We start from the raw sequence: 23,410 nt of genomic DNA, 5'->3' as shown, positions 1-23,410 counted from the left end.
TCTTCCTGTGAGGGTAGGTGAGCAAAGATGGGGGAAGATGGTCTTTGGGATTCTTCTCTTTAGGTGCGATGCGAAGAGCTAGTCATTTGGAAGGAGCTATTAGTGCTGGATCACTGGGAACACTGTGGGATCTTTTCCTCTGCAGCTAAGGCCAAGTGTTGAGGTTTGCACATCAGCTTCTGGTCATGGTGGCATCAGGACTGATGAGCAAAGTCTGACTGGCAGGTCTCTCTCTGGCCCACTGCTGGATTTTCACTTTGGGGTTCTGCCATGCTCGGGGAAAAGAAATTTTACAGGTCCCAGGATAATTTTGAATGTGATGGAAGGCCCTGAGCTATTGATTCCTGAGGAAGGATCTTTCTGCTGGGAGAAGCCTTCCTCAGAGCCCAGTGATTTAAGAGTGCTGACAAATCCTTGCTCACCGAGCCTCCTGCAGGCTGCAGATAGGCTCCCAGGCCAGCCTGGACTCTGCTCTGGATTTCTGAAGAGTCTGGCTGGTTGCTTAGGGGACATAAACCTGTGAACTCTCCTTAGGAGAAAGTATGAAATCAATTGGTTCATTATCACACCAAACACACGCTGGACCACTTAGGGCGTTTAAGAAATAAGAAGTAGCAGAAGACTGTGAGATTGGGTTTGAAACATGTACAAGAAGGTGTGAAGGGCTAGAGAAAAAGAGTAAAGGATGGATGAGAAGACCTTTGTCCGTCCCCCCCCATGCTCCTTATGTTTCCAATCCCACTGCAGCCCCTAGGCAGTAGTGACTGGAGAGATTACTGAATTCACACCACCCAGACTTTTGGCAGGGTCTAGAGATAATATATTGCCACAGTTGGAATGAAGGGTACTGCAAGCATCATCTGGTGGGAGAGAGGCCAGGTTGTTGCTGAACCTTCCTTTAGTGCACAGGGAAGCCCCAACACTACTGATTAGCTGGCCCCAAGGCTCTACGGTACCAGGATCGGGGCCTAGCAGTGCTTTACAGATGGTAGAGATTTTGGGAATGTTCCAATCAGCTCTGTTTCATAGCCGAGGACCCTGAGATCCAGAGTGGAGAGATGACCAGGCAGAACCCAATAGCAAGTAGACAGCAGAGCTAGTCTGGAACTCACATCTGCTCCTTTGAGGCTGGTTTACCCAAACTCCCCCAAAGTTGTTGTGAAGGATAATTATGAGCTGTGGAAACACTTAGAAAATTACAAGGAGACTATTATTAATGCTGCTATTATTACAAATTTGGGGGTTTGAAAAGTTCTGTTTCTCTGGTGCTGACTCACAGTAACACTAGATCAGTCACTCCCCAAGTCCTATACTGCCTTTCGTGTGCTCGTGGAAGGGGGTCGTCTTAACAGAAGATAAGTATCAGAATCTTTATCAATAGAGGAAAGTCCTAAGATCTGCCTTTCAAAAGTGTAGACACCTAGAAAACAAGAAAGAAGAAAAAAGGAAAAAAAATTCCTTGAAAGAAATCAGATGGACTTTGTGTGAAACAAAACACTCCCTTCTTGGAAACATTCCAGTCCCCTGGCCCCGTGTGTGCGTTGGTTCCAGCCCAGGAAATCTGATCAACATCCGGAGGCGAAAGTGATAGCTGCACAAATGTCAGACGACTGGATTTGTCCCCATTCTCTGAGTCAGGAGAGATTGTGACTTCTCTGCCACCCTTTCTGCTGGGGGCAGGGCAGGAGGGGAGCAGCCTGCACCGGGAAGTTCTACAGGGAAGTTCTGGGAGGGATGGGAAGGCCGGTACTAATTAGTAAAACCTTGTTTACTTAACAGACATATTCTTAAAGATCTCTTCCAAGGGACGTTTTGACATATTGCTTTAATTAGCCACAGAAGAATGGAGAGTGCAGAGAGTGTAAAATGACCCTCGCTGATGTTTCCAGTTACTCTTATCTTTGTTTGCACCTCACAAGTACTCTGACAAGGTCATGGAATCACTGCTGAGCTAAGGGACTGTCCTGGTGACCAGAGGAGGGACCATAGGGATGTCTTTTTCCTTGCCTATGCCAGGTTCCTTCTGGCTAGAGCATTGATTTCAGTGGGGTTTCTGGCCCGAGCCTCCTGGCTTCTTTTGTCACACCTGTCTTAAATGAGCCACCTTGTCCTGCAAATCTTACTGAAGCTCCCAGGAAAGGCACAGGCCTGAGCGCTTGGATTTTCCCTCCTAGCTCAGCTGCAAAGCTCCTGTAGGCTCGGCGGTCACAGCCCCCACTTGATGTTCTCCGCATTCAGCTAGAGAGAGTGGTTCTCTCCTTGTGGTCAGGATTAGAGAAGGAAGTCACTTAAGGCTCCCTCGGAGGACTAAGGTTACCTGCATTGGAGAATAAGGTTTTACTACTTAGACCCCTGCCTGGATGCACTGGGAGCCGTGAGCCCCAGGTCTCAGGGAAGCAGTCACCTAAGCTGGGTGGGCTCTTTCCACTGCGTATAGTGGAACCCCTTCTCTTTGAAGTCAGCTCATCTTTCACCCTGGCCTCAAAGAGCAGCTTCTGTTACACTTCACAGCCCTGCACCTCTCATCCAAAGAGGCCTTTGCAAGGGTAGAAACAAGAGTCTTCAAGGAGATGCTGCCCTGCCAATGGTGTTGGGGGTGGAGACACAGCACAAGTTGCTCGCCTGTACAGATTCAGCACCTAGGACAGCACCTGAGACTTTGGCGCTCAAAGGGTGCTAATAAGTGTGTGTATGGTTGGGGGGGGCGGGATATGGATTAGAGGTGGCCTTTCTGGGGCTGAGGTGGCCTCTGGCATTAAGGTGGATCTCCAAACTGGCCTTACTTGGGGAGGCCTACTTCTCTTCCAGCTCCTTCTGGAAGCTAGCCTTTGGTGTCAGAGCCATGTATATCTCCAGGACCCTGCTAATTAGCAGGGCTCATGAATCCTATGCAAGGGCCACTCAGTAGGACGATGGTCAGCTGTGAGCCTGAAGCTAGGCTGAGTTTCCTTTTCTCTTCACCATCCACAGCTGCTTCTCCTCTCCCCTCCCCCACCCCAAGTAGCTTCTCTGGTGACCCCTTCGAGCAGCCTTACCCTGCTTCGGCCCACAGAACAGAAGGAAGTTTGGATTCCCACTGAAGACAAACCAGGAACTGAATCTTTGTCTCACACAACCATTCCCAAGAGGAGGCTCTTAAATAGCAAGGCCCACTAATGCATTTTAAATGATTTCAGGGGGGAAAAAAAACCAACCAAACAAACAAACCCCTGACCCACAGACTCTTAGGTCTGGAAAGAACTTTGGAGGTCATCCAGTGGCCCCCACTACCCCCCACACCAGGCTGTTCACATCTACTCTGGGGCACTGCTCAGAAACACACTTGACGCCTTGCACACGGCTGCCCCAAAGTTAAATGCCCTTTTGAAAAATGCAAGTCTGATCATGTCTCAGCCTTACTTCAAAACCTCCCTATGGTGTGACTCCGGCTCCTTCCCTTGGTATTGCAGGCTCTGACAGACCCCAGCTGCAGCCTCTGCACAATGCTTTCCGCTCTCCTCTTCCCCCGCCCCATCTCCCTCCACCCTGTGTCCAGACTCTGCATTTCTGGAAGCAGCAATTGCATTCGCAGCATGCACTGATCTGTCTCACATGCATGCTTCTGATCCATGGGTCTCTGCCACTTAGAATCCCAATTCACCAGCTCCAGGGACCCTCTCCTGTCTGGCTTCTCCTCCCACGTCAGTAGTTAATCCCTCCCTCCCACTGGCTTCATCTAGTCTGTACCTGTTGCTACTCTGAACTTCGCTCATGAGGTTGTGTGAAAACCTAGCTCCTAGAGTCTGGGGACCATTGCCTGGCTTGTCATTTCTAACCTGGTAGCTAGGCTTCTCCTACGTGTTTGAAGAATGAGTGTGTGTATCTAAGTGTATTGAGGGCTTCTGCGTTTTGAAAGCAGTGTTTAAGGAGCCAAAGAACTCCTCTGGGGTCCCTAGACAAATTAGTAGCAGAAGCAAGTCTATTCCTCAAAGTCTTACAGTCCAGAGCATTCCACTCAACATTTGACAGCTGCTCCTGGAAGGGGCACCTGCGTGCCTGGCCCCTTCTCCTGAGATGTATTTGTTCAGGCAGCAAGCATCTATTACTAGCAGTAATAGTGTGATTACTGTTACCATTACCTACCGTGTGTGGGCGTTTGCTATGCCCAGGACTGTGCTCAGAAGGTAAGGCGCATTCATATGAGTCCACTCTCACCGGTGTGCAAGCCTGTCTTCCCATTTTACAGGCCAGGAAGGCTGAGCTGCTGGTCATATTTAGTAAGATGCTTGCTTGCCTTGGGTATAAGACTAGCAGTTTCTAGGCATCTCTCTCGTTCACAAAAACTGTCTCATTAGCAGAGTGCTCTCTGTGACACATCCTGGCCTGGGTCTCTTAGGCTCTCTTTTGCCTTTTTCTGGAAAAGATCCATCTTTCCTCTCTTGTACCATCTAGAGTTCTCTCTTCATGGGAGGAAGCAGTATATTTTCCTGGAGCTGGGGACAATGCAAAGGACAGGGTCACTGAGGATGTAGCTCAGTGGTCGAGTGTTTGCCTAGCATGCACAAGGCTTTAGGCTCCGTCTCTAGCACCACAATGGGAGGAAAGGTATATAGGCTCTGTGCCTCCTGGGTTGGTGGGTGGGTGGGGTGTAGAGGTCTGGAGTTTTTCCAGGCTGGCCATGCGGGGGACCAGCAGAGGGAGCAGGGTGGAGAAACAGAGCTAAAGAATTAGAACGAGCTTCCACGGCACGGGAATTTTCTCTCGTTCTCAGTATTTTCCTGGTGACCAGCGTAGAGCCTGGCATACAGCAGGTTATAAACAATCCTGAATGAATGAATGAGCAGATGTTACCTCCAGTACTCCCCTATTCATTATTCTCTGCGTCTTGCCCTCTCTTGGTCCCCTGCATACTTCAATGTAATTATTTTCTTGCTCTATTTTTTTTTCTTCCAGTGTTAGGAATGGGAGCCGGGCTGTCATGAACTCAGTCAAGCACTGACCACTGAGCCACACCTCCAGCCCTACTGTGTTCTTTTTTTTACCATACTGTCAGCTTGTCAGCCTTCATCCTTTGGACCTGGTCCCTGTGAGGCCTGCTTCCCAGCATTCTTCCTGCCACATGCTCTGCACATACCATGCAGAGCATCATTGTGCTACAACACCCTGCACCTCCACAGTGCACACGCTATCTCCCTGGCCTGAGACACACCCCTGTCCCCTGTGACTAGCTCACTGCTGTCCTCCTTCCCTTCTGTCCCCATCTTACTTGAATCAAAAAAACTTGGTGGAGTGAAGGAAACAGTGTACTGAGGTATCTGGGAGTATTGATCCTGGCGCTAGTTCACTTAAACAGAAATGGTGGGCTCACTGTGTAGGAGTACATAACCTTGGTCAGGTTACTTAAGCCCTCTGTGCTCAAGTTTCTGCATCTGTAAAATGAGAACACCACCTCCCAGGCTTCTAATGGGGATTAAATGAGTTGTCCATATGGAGGGCTAGTAACACCAGTATGGCCAGAGTTAGGTATATAATGTCATCACATTACTGCCCACTTTTGTTCCCTGAAATTGCAGCTCTGTGTTAACTCTGTTTGCTTTGGTACAGGACAATCTGCTATCAGCTCTGAGACAGAGAGGGAAGCAGGGGGTGAGTAAGAGGAGAGGAGTTAGCAGGAATGGAGGATGCAGCAGAGAAATGCCCATCAGACAGGATGGAGATGCTGAGGACACTGGAGGGATCCTCAAAGAGACTTGACCCTTGACCCATGACCTAGGGGTCATGAAGAATGATGAAACAAGAAAAACTGGGACACTGGAATTGAAACCTGAATGGCTGTGTTGGTTTTGGAGGATTTCAGTGAAAAACATCTTACTTCTCTACTCAGCTGGGGACCAATGGAGGCTAGAGGCAGGACTCCAGCAGATAGAATGAAATACCCCTGCGGTCACCTAGGCAACTCGTTGGCAGGTGGTGCCTTGTTAGTGCCCTGTCCCGGCCTACTGCAGGTCCTTTGGTAGAGCAGACTATCTTGCTTGTTTATGCTCAGTACAAGGCAAGTTGTCTCTACAGGGACCAAGTTGTCCAGAGGAGTCCCCAGGCAGAGTCTTCCAAAGTTCCCAGGGGGATGGGGGATGGGACACTGTTCTAGTGTGGCTTGTCTCGGCCTCACTGCAGTTGACATTTATAGATGCCACTGTCCTGGGGTCTGTCCTGTGCTCTGAAGGACATTCAGCTGCATCTCTGGCCTCTACCCACAGGATGCCACTAGCAACGGCTTCCCTGGTTTGATGACCCAAAATGTTCCTAGACAGTGGCATTCCACTCGAAGACCGTGTCTCTAAGGACAGAGCCTCCAGACGAGATCCAGGAGTGGAGACTGAGTGCCGCCTCCCACACTGTGGTCCAGGCAGCCGAGGGCAGGTCAGGGTGACAGCTGGGTCCCCCTGACCTTTGCAGATGTCTGCTGCCTGCACCACGTGTTCTTCCCTCCTCCTCAGCCTCTCCCCGTTCAGCCCACTTCTTCCACCCTCTGAAACTCAGACACAGCAGCCCCCCTCTGGGAAGTGAGCCCAGCTCCCTGAGGGAATCACTCAGGTCTCTTTGTGGTTCCCCTCCACAGCACCCCACACCCCACACAGCAAATTGTGAATGACCTTGTCCTCAGGACCCCCCACCCGTAGTACCTCGCTCAAGGCCAGGTTCATTTTAGGTCTGCAGGAAGTGTTGCTGGGGTGACTGAGTCAGGGTTGCTCCGTCAGCTCTTCTTCAGTGGGTCTCTGAGGATCTGATGGCCCAGGCCGTGAGGGGCAGAATGTTCCTGCAGCTGCCATGCCTCTCTCTTCCTCATCTCAGCTGTCTGACGAGGGTCTGAGAGGGTCTGTTTTCTCTGCCTGTTTCCAACATTTGGTCCTCTTGCTTTTGTGAGAGCGTGGGGTGTGTCCTTGCACTTTGGATAATTGCAGAACTGAGTGCCCTGGAAATTGCCCTTGGAAGCCTCTCCCACAGCTGCCTGACCCCACAGCAGAGAAGCCAGGTTGCTTGGATACCAGTTCTCAGACCCAATTCGGGAAAGTCTGGAGGCCACAGAAAACTGAGAAAACTGATATATTTTTTTTTCCTGTGTGTGACCAGGAGCCAGTATCTGAAGACTGACTCCACCTTTGCTATGGGCCACCAAGCTGCTTTCTGTCTGGCCCCCTGCCAGGCCTTCCCTTAGGGCTCGCTTAACCTTCCTCACCATGGCTCAGGTGATCCCACGTTACAGACGAGGACATTCAAGATCAGCAAGGTGGAAGAACACGCCAAGGTCGCGTGCTGGTCTGTGCTGGGCCTTCGGGTGGGTCCAGATGCAGGTCGCTGACGCCAGGCTTTGGGCTCAATCTCAACTTCTCGCTGAGGATTGGTGAAAAGTTCGCTTATGGAGCATTTTAAGGAAGTTTTTATGGTGCTGCAGTTCTTCCCAGGAACACAAGTCCAGCCACCACACCATCTTCAGAGAGACCTTTCTCATCCTTGGCCCCACAACTACCCTGCAGAGCTCTTCATTTCTTACGGAGATGCCATGCACTCTGGCCCAGTGCCCCTCTGCCAAGGGGCTGTACCTTGGCGTTTAGCTCCCCCTCCTCTGGTGTGCTCTGCTCCTGCAGAATTTTACATGGCCGTGACACAGGGTGTCATACTTCAATCGCTGCTGGTTTGCTCCATGAGGGCAAACGCTGGGCTTGGTTCATCTTTAGCTTGTGGAACTCATACATCTCTAGCAGATGTTCTTCTTGCTCTGTACCAGAGGTCTAGTGCTGTGTACACTACACACTCTGTAATACTCTCTGCACCATGTGAATATTGCTGCTAGTGACTGCCAGGCACAGTAAAGTAATAACGCCTAGCAAATGATTGACATCCAAGCATCCAAGAAAACAAAACACCCTTTCTACCTCTCATCCCATTCTAGTTTTGATTTTTTAACCTTTTCCCCAAGGATTCAGATGTTCACAATAGTGTGACAGGAGACTCCTGAGCAAGTCGTATCAAATGTGAGGTCACTCTGGCCACCCCCCACCCTTCTGGCTCAGGCAGTAGAAGCCTGCTCTGCTTTCTTCCCCAAACTTCATATCTTCTGCCTCCGTTGACACTCTTCAGCTAAATGGATTTTCTTCATAGACTTCAACAAGTCAATGATGAATTTCAGGAGGAGAAACATTTTTCACTTCAAATCAGATCGCAGTGAACACTCTCATCAGGGGACCGTGAGTCTGGGGCAGTGTTTTTTCATCCTGAACTGCCCGTCAGCATCAGCTGGACAGCTCCTAAAAAGATACAGCATCATGACCCAGGACCAATGAAATCACACCGAGAAGCACAGGCCTTACCACAGTGCTCCCAGGGACAGAGGTGATTCCTCTGGGCAGCAGCGGTTGGACATCACTAGCTGGCAACTCTCTTGTTGGAGGTGAGGTCTGTAGAGCAGTGGTCTGGCCATTGCCTGACAGTTTGTCAGACATGCAGACCACCTGGATTAGAGCCTGTATTAGCACAGACCCTCGGGCGATTGTCAAGCACATTGCAGTTTGAGAAGTGTTGCTTTAGAGAAAGAACAGCTTTTAGACACCTATGACAAGCTGCAAGCCGTTTCTGCTGATTCATATTACCACTTGGACATATTCCTTCCGCCTTTCCTCCACTTAATAATATTAATAGCATATCTCCAGTGATGGATTCTGGGAACACAACTGGCATGTATCCCTGCCTTCACCTACCTCCATTTTCCGTGGGTCCTGCCCTTTGATGGCATCTTCCTTGGGTCTCCTTGACTTGACTCCCACTTCCTTGATCTGACCCCTTCACCTCTTCTTACCTCTATGCAGACATCCGAGTTGGGACTCTTCTCAGTCCCTACCAGTTGTGGTAATTTTACCGTGGGCTGAAGACAGCTGGTGCTTTGAGTGTCTAAGGGATTGCCCCTCCCTGTGGCTGATTCCACTCCTCAGATCTAGAGGCAAAGGAGAAGGTTCTTGAATCAAGCCCAGACCTTCAGTGGAGTATATTGCTTGGTTTCACAACTCTGGGAGCGGCAGCCATGGTGCTGCTCTATAAACTACATGTCGTCGGAAAGCAAGGTTCTATGCCGCTGGGGAGCCTGTTAGAAATACAGAATCTTGGGCGCCCTGGCAGAGTTATTGAACCAGAATCTGCATTTAAACAAGACCACTGGGTGATTCATGGGCACATTAAAGCCTGAGAGGCTGAAGCACTGGTGTGGAGCAGTGTTTCCCAAGCTTTCCAGCCTATTGAAATCACACGGTAACTGTGGAAGCCCCTTTGCCTAGGTTCCAGCCTAGGCCAATTAAGTCCGATGGTCTTCAGATGAGATTCGTGAGTCTGCCCTTATTAAATTGTGGTCAAATACCCACTGCATAAAAGTTACTATTTAAGCACAACCAAAAATCCAAAGCCAAACGTCTACACCATCCATTTGTAGAAGTTAAGTCATCTTCCCATCCGAAGCTACGGTCATCAAGTACCAGTTCCCACGGCGTTCCCCATAGCCTCTGGGAAACACATGCTATTTCCTGTCTGTGTGGGTACAGACCACTCCCAGGACCTCATACAGATGGAGTTGCAGAGCGTCTGTCCTCCTGTGACTAACTGCCTTACTTTACCTGCTGAAGTGTCTTCAGGATTTGTCCACATTGTGGTGTCGGCCAGAATTTCTGTACTTGCCACGGCTGAATATGGTTCACGTGTGCCATGTTCTGTTTATACATCCACAGACACTTGGGTGACTTTCATCTTTTGGCCAGCCTGTTCACTACTGCTGCCCTGTGCATAGGTGTGTAGATATCTGTTTCTCCTGGATTCTCCCAGAAGCCCTTGCTCTTGCTCTTCCATCAAGAAGCCTGGGGTGAACTGTGAGAGTTCATTACTCTCTTGAGGCAGAAAAACTCGACAAAGTTATACGTGTCCAGAGGCCCACGTCTTTGTGTTCCATTTAGGAAGACCTGTCAAACAGCCCAGGCCATCAGGGGTGTGCATATTCCAAAGTCACCAACTGTCTGAAAGATCACTCTTTAAACAAACAATGAGGGCCATCCAGAGTTTCTGTGGTGAAGTAGGTGTGTGCTGGCCAGGCAATGGCTTAGGGGTGGGTCTGATGCGCCCCCCAAAAGAGTGCTGAGTTTTCCTGCACATTCTTTTAAAAGGCCAAACTTAAAAGAGTTTGGATGTAGATTCTTGAGCCACACAACACATCTGGGTTGAACAAAATACCCAAGGTGAGCCACCAAACCTTCAGAGATCATTAACCCACACACGCCCTTTGTCACATGGAGACTATCCTCACAGCAAAGGAGCCAACTATTTCTAAGCCAGGAGAGGGGGTTTCACAGAAGAAAAAGATGATCCAGCATAACATGAATGCAATCAAGTTTTTAAAAACCTACTTATTCTTTCAGTTTCGGGGTGCCCACTCAGAAGTGGAATTTCTAGACCACATCGTAGTTCTCATGTGAGGTTTTTGAAGAGATGCCAGCCACCCTGTCTTCTCATAGCACTGTACCATTTTCCCTCCCCCTAGCAGCGCGCAGGCCTTCCTTCCCCATTCTCCCCAGCATCTGTTATTCTCTGGGTTTTTATTATTGTTGTTGTAGTCAACCAATGCGAGTGAAATATGTCATTGTGGTTTTGATCTTCGTTTGTATATAATTAGTGGGGTTTCATGGTCTCGTAGGCCATTTGCATATCTCTGGAGGATGTCTATTCAGGTCTTTTGCCCACTTAGAATCAGGATCTTTCTTTTTTTCTTTTTCTCTTTTTCTTTCTTCCCTTTTTCTTCGCCTCCTCTTCCTCTTCTTCCCCTTCTTCCTCCTCTTCCTCCTCTCTTTCTCTTCTTCCCCTTCCTCCTCCTCTTCCCCCTCCTCTTCCTCTTCTTCCTTTTGCTCCTCTTCCTCTCCTCCTCCTCCTCCTCCTCCTCCGCACTGCAGCAGAAGTGTTTTATTGATACACTATGGATGGCAATACCCTATCAGATACATAGTTGGCAAACACTTATACTCATTCTGTGGTTGACTTTCGTCCTTTGACAAGTGTTCTTTGACGCACCAAAGTTTCTCATTTTGATATAGGCCATCTTGTCCGACTTTCCTTTGTCGTCTGTGCTCTTGTGTGTCTTCTCTAAGAAATCGTTGTGAGGCTTGAGAATTTTGTGAAGCTCCTCGTGTGCTTTCAGTGTTCAGCCAGGGCTGTGCAATGCTTCTTAAGTTTTAACGTATATACAAATTAGCCTGCATCGTGTTAGAATGGATATTCTAATTTAGTGGGTCTTGGGTGAGACCCCACAGTCTGCATCTCTAATCGGCTGCTAAATGATGCTTCTGGTGCTCTATGCGTGGACCACTCCGAGTAGCCAGGAGGAGGAGCATGCCAGTGGCAGCTTCCATCCTGAGAGGGGCAGATGCAGTTACCATAGCTTCTCATAAGCTTCCCCACTGTTACTGTTTCCTAACCTGGCATCAAGATAACCCAGTACTAACCATTTCACTTCCTAAAGCTGGTCCTGAGCACCCCAGGACAGGGTGTATGGGGTACCTTTGGCATGGCAGAACAATTAGACATAAGGAACACAAACCCTAAGCCCGACCCCCAGCCTACCCCAAGAATTTGGAAATTTATGTGATTAATCGTGTGCTCTCTTCCCTGGCCCTTTAGATACTATAGAGGACCCTTCTGGAAAGTTGTTTTCTTTTAAATGGATTTAATATCCTCAGAAGAGAAAAGCCATGCAGGTTGGTATGAGGTTTGCAGAAGCCGTTTGTGGACACGTGGTGGAGACTTCTGAATATCTCCTTTAAAAACTTCCTTTCATCCACCATAGAGTCTTGGAGCTAGAAAGGCCCTTCAGAGGTCTCTTCCCAAACCTTTATTTCAAAGGAGAGAGCAGGGATCCAGTGGTATTCGAACTTGTCAAGATCATCAAAACAAAGTTGAGGTCAACCCACAGGTACACTTCCCCTCCCTCCCACCACCAGAGGAAAGGCAAAAATCAAGAGGCCGGGTCACATGACTTTGCCCTTCTTAGAACTTCTTCCAGTTAGGCATCTGTCACCCTACTAGGATCTGACCCCTGTCTCGGTGACCCAAACGGCAGCTGCCAAGGAGCTTCGAGGAGGCAGCACTCATGGATGGTGCTGTAAGCTGATCACATATCCCAGCCACTGCCAATCAATTGGATTTGGCTCTCAAGTAGGAGTTCACTATTGTCCCTTCAATAGAAGACATGCTATCAATTAAGTAAAATAAAATAAAAGCCTTCGTGACCTTCAGATCCCTGCTACACTTCATCATGTCCACCCTGCCTATTAAATACTCTTTATCCACCCACACCTGCTTGTAAAGATGGTTCTGGGTTTCCTTAGCCAGGGAAATGTCCTGCTCAGCTGCAGAACTCTGAGAGCGTGTGCTTGTCTTAGCCAGAGGACTCTTAATTTGGAATGACCTCATTTGGTATCATGGTATCATGGGAGCACATGGGCTCCCAACATGTGCACTTTGAACACACTGCAAGATCCTCCTTTAACGATGGATCCTACATGGTCGCTACCCTCCGATGGAGCTCTGCCCCTGCATTTCTCTACAGCAAGACATCAAGGAGGCTTCAGATCTAAAGGCAGTGCCTGGACCCCCCGTTTTGGCCTCTGGGTCCTTGACCTGGAGCACAAGCTCATTTTCTGGCAGGAGCATCTGTCTCCATATGGGGAGACAGTCTTCAGATCTCCTTTGCTCTTCCCTCATTAAGATGTCAGTCCGGCTCAGCCTTGTTCTCTGCTGCCAGATGCGCTGACAAGCAAGCAGCCAAGTTCTGGCAGGAGGAGGCCTGCTGCCTACTGAAGGCAGGAGGGGTAGTGCTTTGCTGCCGGATTGGACCTGCGCGGGCTTCCTGGAATTCCACGAGAGTCTCGGGGACATTCTGTGAGGTCCAATTCTCTCTGCCTATGGCAGAGTCTTAGAGTGGAGCTAGCTTCAGCATTCCCAAGCTCTCTTGCTCTCACTTCGAGCAGGTGGAGTGCCACCTCCCTGGCCATTCTCAGCTGTCTCCTGGGCGAGTGCCATCAGCTCCGAAGGGTCTTCGGCTGTTTGGCAACACCCTGAGTTATGTTAGAGATATAATAATGAATTATACAATGCATTATACATAATTAATTTATAATAAAACACACACACAATGGTTTAATTTCTCCAAGTGAATGATGTACTAGCCGCCAGACCTCGCTGGAACACATCCCTTGACTGACTGCCTCTTAGTCTGGAAGCAATGACCAACAGTCCTTGGGAGGAATCTTGTCTTGGAGAACCTGCCAGGCCACCTCTGGGGTATGCCTCACAGGAGAGCAACCCCCACTACCTTTGTTGTTGCTCTGGACCCAGTGACCTGTGGGTGAAGGAAGGTTTCACCCCCCACCTCTGCATTGAAATCTGTTATTTGCTTCATTCTTTCAGAGTATATAGGACATCCTTCCTTCCATCTTCCATTCCTTCATTCCTTCCTTCCTCCCTCCCTTCCTTCCTCAAATACATCTTGACTGCTCCTTGCATAACATATTCTTAGCCTGGTGCATATCAAGTAAGCAAACCAGACAAATATCCATGGCAAAGTGGATCTTGTACTTTAGCAGAGGGTGACAGCCAGTAACTAAGTGTGAGGTGCAGTAAATCCCATCGCAAGTGGTGCAATGATGGGTGCTACAGAAGAGGGGGGAAAGACCAGGGACAGTGGCCCACCGGGATGGAGGCAGGTTGTAGATTTACGATAGCAGAGATGGGACACTTACAAAGCAGTGGTTCTATGATGGCTGAGACAGGGGAGAATGCCGACATGGCCTCCCGGGACTGGATTTATTTGCCCAGCTCTGGGACCTTTCAGTAAAGCCTGTAACTTTTGCTTTCAGATGGTCAGGATGGCTTTGCTCCTGCTGCCGCCCCTGTGGCTTCTGCCTCTCACTGGGGGATCCCAGAGGGCTGAGCCCATGTTCACTGCAGTCACCAACTCAGTCCTGCCCCCTGACTATGACAGCAACCCCACCCAGCTCAACTATGGAGTGGCAGTGACAGATGTGGACCATGATGGGGACTTCGAGATCGTTGTGGCGGGGTAAGTGCCTCCCACCCTGAGTCTGACAGACGTATTAATCAGCCTTTGCAGCGATACGGTTGTGTGACAGTAACTCCAAACCACAACGCAGTGGCCAATGCTTGTTCTCGCTTGGGTCTGCAGTCTTCTGTGGCCAGCACCAGCCCAGCTGGCAGAGCTGCGGTTTTGGGATGCCGTGGCTTTGCCCTCTGCAAAGTAGGGGCACTGAGCAAACGGCAGCTTAGAGGAAAGCTATCTGCAGGCTTCTCAAGGCTGCCTCTTGCCACACGTCAGCTCCCTTGGCCGTGCAGGTATCACTTCCTTCCCAGGGAGGTTCTACACGGGCAGGACATAAAAGTGTTAGTCCGTAGAAGGGGTTGCTGCGTGCTCACTGATTCCCACGGTACTTTACATAAGGCTAAGAAAACGTTAATTACCCATTTCAAAGAAGAGCGAAGATGGAAATCAAGAGGGATAGTTGAGCCTCTCCTGGCTAGGCATATAGCCTGCTGCTCCTCCTCCAAAAAAGAATACTATTGCGTAGCTGGAAAAGCAGAGACTCGGAGTTCATATGGCTTGAGATGGTGCCCTGGTGTGCACCTTCCCAGTTGCGTGACCTTGAGATCCACATACATCCTCTGGAAGGAAGAGATCACTGCAACACCTTGTCCTGAAGCCTCACTTGGCTATTGCACATGATAGCACATTGTGAGTTCTGCCAGTCACCATGGATAGTTGTTACTTATTGAGCACTACTGTGTGCCAGGCTCTATCATCATATTTCACATGCATCACCTTCTTCATCCCTCTGACATCCCAGCACCCCATTTAGAGATGGAGACAAAACTCAAAAGCGGGGTGGGGCAGGGTGGTGGTGGTGGTAAGGAATGTAGCTTAGTTGGTAAACTGCTTGTCCAACATTCATGAAGCTCTGGATTCAGTCCCCAGCGCCACATGTGTTGTGGTACACTCCTGGGATTCCAGCACTTGGAGGTGGAGCACTGTGAGACTGCCTCGGAAAACCAAACAAAAGACAGCAATGGGCTTTCATAAATACACAGTAAATGGATGGGTCAGGAGTCGAACCTCAGGGCATCCTAGAGTCACCACATTTACTACACAGAGTCTCGACACTTCAAAAACCAGTGATAAGAACAAAGCAGGGGCCATGTGCCTAGTTCTAGGAGCCTGCTATTTTTGGTAATGTAGAACAAAATATCTAACGGGTGACATTATTTGTAGCAGTCATATGCAACAATAAAAGCATCAGCCTTAGAAATGAAAGAATTGGTTTTAAGCATCTTGTGAAAGGGTCTCATCTATCCCAAGTTAGTCTTGAACTTGCTATATAGCTGAGGATAGCTTTTTAATTCCTCTTATCTCCACATCCCAAGTGCTGGGATTACAGGCATGTGTCACAACTCACAGTGAAGAACTGGTTTTAAGTTTAACAATATTTAACCCAACAGTTGCCAACCTTTGTGCTCCAGCTTTATTTTCCTCATCTGTAAAATGGGTGCATTGAACTAACTGGATCTGCCCTATCTACCCACCTCCCAGAGCTGAACACAGGGTCCATGGTGATGCTACATAAAAAAGATATTTTTAAAAGGAATTTTCTCTATTTATTTAATTATTTTATTCTACCCTGAGAAGATGAGAGCCACTCAGTGCTAGACCTTCCAGAAGCTAGGTAGTATTTTCCCTGTGTGGTGTTCATTAGGCATGTGTGACAATTAAGATTTTAAGTATGGCTGATATAGTCAAGGAATTGAATTCCTTCTTCCCTACATTTTTCTGGACACAGCTTTTTTTTTTTTTCTTTTTTGCTATGTACTCTGGCTGGCCTGAAGCGTGTGATACCTTGGCCCTGGCTTTTCAGACATGCCTCACCATGCCCAGCTCAAGGAACTGAATTTCTAATTCTAATCAAAGAGCCACATCTCAAGCTAGCAGTTCAGTTCTGCTTAAAGAGCAGAAAATGATAAAACAGTGCAGATACAGGTGGTAGCACGGATCCGTTTCTCCCGCGGTGAGCGGGGCGGCTCACCTGTGTTCAGCCTGTAATGCTCAGTTGTCCCTGGAAGCAGGGAGAAGTAGAGCCATGCCCAGCACCACATGTCGCCAGCCCTCCATCTCCGAGATGTTGTAATTGGCCCTGTCTCCTGATAGGTGACACCAGTCTTCCCAGATGAACCCTGGGGGCTTGAGGACAGAGGAAATGGGAGAGTAAGCCTTCCCTCTTCCTTTCCATCCCCACCCCTAAGCATCAGGGATAGACTTTCCGTTCACCCAAGACTCTGACTCGAGCTCATTTCCTCACAAGTTACTATGGAAAAACCTAAGGTTTGTGAGTCCTTTCACCCTTCTTTCCTCTCACGGGACACCTGGCAGGTGCTGTCAGGACCCCTCCCTCTCCCCCATGGATAATCTCTCTGCCTCCATAGGGAGGTTGTCTCTGACCTCTGTATCTTCTGCTCCCATTCCACGTCTGCTCTATCCTCTGGCCTGCCTCGTATTGCCTCTGCATGGTCACTTCAGGAGACCTTGGTTGCTGCCCTGTGGTCACTCATACTTTCCCCTGAGGTCCCCACAGGGGTGAAAAGGCCTTGAAGAACAAAGCATGCTCCTGTGGAGGAAGATGCAAAGGCCTCTCTGGTCTTTCATTCTCTCTCTTTGATGCCCTCTCCGAGGCATGCTGACACAGTAGTACCAGGCTGTATCACCCTCCTCGTGATTCATCACCCAGCTGCAAAACCAGCAGGTTACAGAAAATCTCAATCTCTCTCTCTGTCTCCCTCCCAGCATACACACACACACACACACACACACACACACACACACACACACACACACACAACCTCCCCTAAGGCACACACACACACACATACACCCTTCATACACACACACACACACACACACACACACACACACACACACACACACCCTCCCTTAAGGCTTGTCCTGACCTGTTTGAAAAGAAAAGAAAAACAAGTTTGGTGTCAGGGAGGGTCTCAGGGTCTCTTTGTCTTTACCAGGTCAAAAGGCGCTTGTGACCCACAGACCCATTGTTCAGGCTGGTTCCCCAAGCCCCAGATTAAACTTGGCTTCTGTGTGTCTCCATCTCACACATCCTTTGGAGTGCAGGGAGTTGCCCCTGTTCTTCCTGAGCAATGGCTGTGCACTTCACCCTGTTCCCCCAAGACCTCATCTCTTGAGCTCAAGAATGTTTGTGTCCTCTATAGTTGAGAAACTAGACTGTCATTCATAGTCATTGTAGAGTGGGTGACTATACCATGTCCAGCTTGCCACCGGCCTGGGTCCGTAAATGATTGGACTTACCTTTGCAAACAAGGCCTAGATCATACATGGTCTTGACCCGTTTCTCTCCAGGCGGCTGCTGAAGTAGCTGCAGCTGCTATGTGTCATTCTGCACGACGCATCTGTTGCTCGCTCGAAGGAAGAAGAGTTATGGGAGGAACTGGGATGAGCGAACATGGAGAAATCGGGCAGCCTCCCAGCTCCAGGTCAGGGTTTCTCAGTGGCTGTTGCAAGGCATTGTGAATTCTTGGAGCATCAGAAAGGCACGGTCCAATTTAAGTACCAACGTACATTCCAAAGGCAAACACAACTTTTATTATCTTCAGCCTAGGAAGATTTGTCACTGTCTTCTACTTTGGGCCGGATAACCAAGAGCTGACTATACAGACGTATTTAAATCAGGACCTTGAGAGGTCATCTGGTCCACCTCCTCTTGCCTCTGGACAAGGCCAGTCCTGTATTGTGTGGATGTGCTGCGCACTGAGCACCATCTGAAGTACTGTGGTGATCATTCCGCAATACAGCTCAGTTACTCAGGTCAAAACTCATTTGACTAATCTAAACCCCTCTTGTGGGAGCTTAATAGGCCATTTCCTTTAGCTTTTGTTTCCTGGCTGCCTTGAAGATGTAAAGCCACCGTTGTTTTACATAAAGACAGCCAGGATCCCTGCCCCGCCTCTCATCCTACCAACTCCTTGGCAGCATCTCTGATTTAGACCTCTTACTCTTTCATCTGCCCTGTATCCATATTAAATTCTGCTTTTTTCTCTGTCTGATTATAGGCTGTCTGAGAGGCATGTCTCAGGAGTTGATTTTTTAAAAATTGAATAGGAATGTCTTTACCTGTAGCATCAGTGTCCTGGTAGGGGCAGGCCCACCCATTATCCTACAGATCTTTCTATTAGCCCACCCCAGAGTGGTTTTACTTTTGCAACCCCTGGGATAACAGCCAGCTCTTTGGTTTATAAGGCATCTAGTACTTGAAGTCGCTTTGGATTTGTTGACCTTGTGGTGTGTCTGACCGGGAGCCCTGTTACCGGGAGTATTTACTCTTTGAATAGGTTTGTTTTGCTTTGCTTTTTCAGTATCCTCGGTCTGGCTATCGACAGCATTGATTTTGCACATGTTGCGGGTGGGTCTGTGTTGTGTTTCGGATTCTGGAGTTAATTGTGATGGAAGGCGTGTGCGTGCTTCTGACTCTGGGAGGAGCAGAAAATGACCGCCCTTTGTTCTGCGGGGATGGGGGAGGGAAGGGGAGGCTCACCGCTCCTCCGCCACAGCTGGGCGAGTGCCTGCGCATATGGAGGGCTTATCTGCTAACCCGCAGGTGCGTGATTGAGGTCTGCGGTTTGCTGCCTCCCTGCAGGGAGAGGGGAGGACTTGATCGCCCCCAGAGAAGGCTGTGCACGCACAGACCATTGAGGGTCTTCAGGACTGTTCCCTGGGCAAATGGAAAGCCCGGTGGCTTCCCCTTTTCTCAGTGGAACTAAACACCCAATCTCCAGTCTCATAGAGTCTGAAGAGGGATTCCTGTTGGTGCCAATCTGGCGCAATCCTTTACAGCTGCGGTCTAAGGGCTATCCCCGTAGGTCTGAGATAACCCCTCTGCCCTCTTTGTTTCCAGCAGGAGTTGGCTCCAGTGGAGAAACTGTAGTGGTTGTAAAGTTTAAACCACGATTTAGATCAGTTTTTCTACACAAAGAGCATTCATTTGGTAAAACCTTAGCAGGCTCTTCACACTCTGGAGGGCTTCCTTTAAAGGATGTTGCAGGTTGTAGAGCAGTGTTTTGGGTTTTGGGGTTTTTTTCCCTCTCTCTCTCTCAATTTTGCAACTATGTCAGGAAACTTTTTTAATTTACTGAAGCTAATTGAATTATTTAAAAGGCAACCCAAATTCAATTACCTGATTAATCATGATCACGTAGGAGATACCATTAAAAATAATAAGAGCAATGAAGAAGAATAGGATATTTATGTATGATTTAACTAAATCAGCACTTACTGTGGTATTATAACCGTAGGCAGATATGTGTGGTTGTGGTGCATGCATATGCATGCTATGGGGAGACAGGTGCCATAAATAATAGGTTCCGTGTGAGTATGGATGCATTAGATTTATGTTCTATGTTAAGATGTGTCTAAATGTATACAGATGTACACATTCTTTAAACACAACAGGAATAAATATGGTTGAACTTTCAGTCCTGTTGTGTTGCTGTTGTTGTTGTTGTTGTTGTTGTGCTGTTGTTGCTTTGATAATACTATACTAGGGCTGGGGGATAGCCCAGTTGGTGAAGCATGAGGCTCTGAGCCTGATCCCCAGAACTCAGGCAAAGAGTGCTGGCATGGCAGACATGCTTGTCTGCCCAGAGCTGGGAAGACAGAGACAGGCAGGTCCTTTGGGCTCTCTGACCGGGCTCTCTGACCGACCAGCCTAGCCTACTTTTTGAGTTCCGGGCCATTGAGAGACTCCGTCTCAACCACAGGCTACCCGGTGTCTGAGGAGTAGTGCTGGAGATTGTTTTGATGTCCACACGCATGCTCACATGTGTACATGTACATGTCCATACACATGTGGACCTCCACGCCCATGAGCACTAGTATACACACAAGAGTGGCACTAATACTTTAATAGATTCGGTCGACTGTTTTGATATTATCTTAAACTGTCGCATTGGTTTCTCTGTATGTGTGTGAGAGTGGCATACCAGTTTGTATGTGTGCATGTGTGTTCAGGTGTGCTCATACATGTCTGACTGAGCATGCACGGGTCAGAGGGTCAATATGAAGTGTCTTCTTCGTTTGCTCTCCACCATGTTCACTCCGTTTTGAGGAAGGGCCTCTCACTGAACCCGGAACTCACTGGTTTGGTGAGGCTGTCTGGTCAATAAACTCCAAGGATCTACCTATTCCCTGCCCCTACCTCAAAAACTGGTACTACAGACCTCATTGCTGTGGGTTCTGAAAATTCTAACCCGGATGCCCAAGTATGTGGCAAGTACTTTATCAGTGGAGCTACTTGCCCAGGCCCAGTTTCATTTTCTGCTGCTAAGGATGTTTCTCATTTAATTACACTTAAATATGTTTCACTGGGGGAAAAAAGTCAGACAATATAAATAAAGGTAAAAAATCCACCTTTCCCAACCTCTGCTCACTTCCACAAGCTCGCCGTAGTCACTCTCAGAGTAACAATTGTTTCCAGTCTGGTGTTTGTATCCTGATAGTAATCAATGTGTTATAGATAGGTAGATGATAGATAGATAGATTGGTTGACAGACAGATGATAGATAGATAGATAGATAGATAGATAGATAGATGATGGGTGAATCAATAATAGATAGATGATAGATATTCTATATTATATAAACGTTCTATATATATCAAAACACACAATTTGGGGGCTTGATTTCGGCAGTGTAACATGTATCTCTTTAAAAGAAGTTGTTTGTTTGGTACAGACATACCATACACATTTCCTTATTTTCCGAGTGGCCTTGACATTGTTTCTCATCTCCACCCATTGCAGGTGTTGACATACTACATGTTATCCTCACAGACACACGCCAACTTTTCTCTAGGATGCCCCCCCCCCAAGAAGTGGAGATGCTGGCTTAAGGAAATGGATACCTTAAGTTTTAATGGTTCTCACTAAATTGCTTCTCGTTTCGATCTTTTTCTATTTATTCATAGGCCGTAAGCAAAAAGCGAGCTTGGGGATTATTTAGTTCAACAGCCGTCTGAGCCCCTACTCCATGTATAGCCACCCACGTTCCAGGATCTGAACTTTACCAATTTAGATTTAACAGTTCCAAGGAAGAAAAGGGCTATTCTCCTTCAGCAGAGCCGGCTGCTGCTGCTGTTAAAACCCAGGTAGAGGGACTTCAATACTTTCTAATTCAAACAGCAAAAAGGACTTCCTCTAAAGGCTTCTCTGTTAAAAAGGAAAAAAAAATGTATTTCTTAAATGGGTCACCTTTAACCCTGCGACTTATTGTCATCGGTATCATGGAAGAATGACCAAGATGCTGAATCTTCAGCTGTGGTACAGCATGCTCAGCCCTGACGCCGAATACTGTAAGATCCTGTTGGAGCCAGGGCCAGGCCTTTCTATCCCATTCTTAAACTTCCCTAAGAAGAGCTCTCAGCAGTGTGTGGCAGGCTTTCCAGAAATATCTCCTTGCTGCATGCATGCCTCCTGCTCTGCAGCTCCGGGCAGCCGCAAACAAGGGCAGGGGACAGACGCTGCTAACCAGCTCAAAAGACCCAGGCCTCTATGTCCTCCTGGTCCCCAGTCACACACACAGAAAGGGGGAACAACACTCACCCAAAGAGGCCTGTGCCCTGGTCCCCAGAAACCACGAATGTTTTCTCCCATGGCAGAAGGCACTTTGCAGATCTGAACGTGTTAATACCTTTTGATGGGGAGGTCACTCCCACACAATTAAACTGGAAAACAGGAGGTAGAAGAGTGGGGGAGAGTAATCCCATGCAGGAAAGGTTTGCCCTCCCTTCTTGGCACTGGCGATGATGTAGGTGTTACCGAAGAATGGGACAGGAAGGAGCGTTGCCTAGCATCCCTGGAAGGCAGCAACCTTGCCAACACTTCATTTTGGCCCAGTGAGACCAACATCAGCTATCTAATACACACGATGGTAAGATAATCAATTTGTTCTGCTTTAAGCCATTAGGTTCGGGGTGATTTGTCTCGGCAGCCACAGGAACCAAATACAGTGGGTAAAAGGTCAAGTGGCTGGTACCATTTTTCAGAGAGGTGACGGCCATTACCTCAGAGGATTTTAACAGTGTTGTTTTTATAATTGCACAACAATCAAATGTATCCCTCCAACAAATGCGTCTCTCAGAATCAGTGTCAGCTTCCTGCCATGGGAACATGTGTAGTTTTAAAAATGATTTTTTAATTAAACTATTTATTATTATGGTGGACGGGGCATGCCACCACACATTACCGTGGAGGTCAGAGGTCAGTTTTCAGGAGCTGTTTCTCTCCTACCTTTCTGTGGGTTCTGGGGTTACACTAAGGTTGCCGGACCTATTTGTGGGGCCATCTTCTTCAACACCACCCTAAAGTCACCCTGTATCTCACTGTGGGGCTCCCGGGGCTGCCACTGGCTGGAGGCAGAAGGGCTTCAGGGGTTTGTAGCAACTCGCTGTCCTCAAAGGGACAAACACACCCAAACTGGGAAGGTCCCAAGTAGCCAGTGTCACTCATAAGACAAACAGGCACCCCTGGAGGTCAGAGGTTATCCAGAGATGCACAGAGGTCCCAGGGTTGGGCAGAGGACAAGCAGCTGGAGGGTCTCTGTAATGAGAGGATGCCACCGGACTCTCAGGGTCAAAGCTATTGACAATTACTTGTTGTTTTATTTGTTTTTAAATGTATTTTTAAGAGGCATGTTAACAACAACAGCTACTACAACAAAAACCCTGATCTTTGCAAAGAAACGAAGAGTTACTTTATAAAAAGCCACTCAAAAATAGTAATATAATTAAGACACTAAAATTGCCTCTGCCGCAAACGGCAAGGCTACTTTTAGTAACCTGAATTTTTCATCCATTCAGAAAGTCAGCCTGTGTTCTTGTCTCCCATCACTTTCCTTGAAGGTCTCTCCTCCCCATTTTTCAAGTGATGGGCTGGCCGGGTCCTACTCAGTCCCCCAACTCCTCTGCAGGAAAGCCTTAGTGACCAGTGGCAGCCCTCCAGCGTGGGCTCTGACTCAGCCTTCCTTTCTTGGGGTTTCTTCACAAATCCTTTCTCCTCTGAAGACCTGCTGACCAGGAAGCAGGTAGCCTTACTGCTTTCTAAAGTGAGGATTTGAAGCCGCCAAAAGCAAGCGTGCCCCCTTCTGAATTTCAGTACGAGCTCCCTGACTTTGCCTTCACCTGCTTGTAAACCAGTTCTGAGGGTAAAAGCCATCTCAGCAGGAAGCTGCTTCTCATTTTAACCATCGCAGTGGCCCACACAACGAA

At 48.3% G+C, this 23,410-nt stretch overlaps 1 protein-coding gene and 1 long non-coding RNA gene across 13 annotated transcripts in view; one reads left to right on the top strand and one right to left on the bottom strand.

Moving 5' to 3' along the window:
• The window catches only part of Crtac1 (cartilage acidic protein 1), a 149,932-nt gene that overhangs the window by 4,904 nt on the left and 121,618 nt on the right, over positions 1–23,410 (top strand). For all 11 annotated transcript variants that reach the window (NM_001356589.1, NM_145123.5, NM_001356588.1 and 8 more), the window contains exon 2: positions 13,920–14,122. In NM_001356589.1, the coding sequence (NP_001343518.1) occupies positions 13,920–14,122 (203 nt within the window). The remainder of the gene's footprint in view (positions 1–13,919; positions 14,123–23,410) is intronic.
• On the bottom strand, positions 13,170–18,086 carry Gm34299. 2 transcript variants are annotated; one of them, XR_003952940.1, is made up of 4 exons: positions 17,444–18,086; positions 16,152–16,306; positions 14,539–15,110; positions 13,170–14,437 (listed from the first exon to the last, which is right to left on the bottom strand). It is a non-coding gene; the product is annotated as a predicted gene, 34299 (long non-coding RNA). The 2 variants fall into 2 exon arrangements; XR_003952939.1 differs by lacking the exon at positions 17,444–18,086 and having other exon boundaries at positions 14,539–16,902.

The sequence above is a fragment of the Mus musculus genome, chromosome 19, assembly GCF_000001635.26.
Source record: "Mus musculus strain C57BL/6J chromosome 19, GRCm38.p6 C57BL/6J".
NCBI lineage: Eukaryota > Metazoa > Chordata > Mammalia > Rodentia > Muridae > Mus > Mus musculus.
This window is presented reverse-complemented; position numbering and strand designations above follow the sequence as displayed.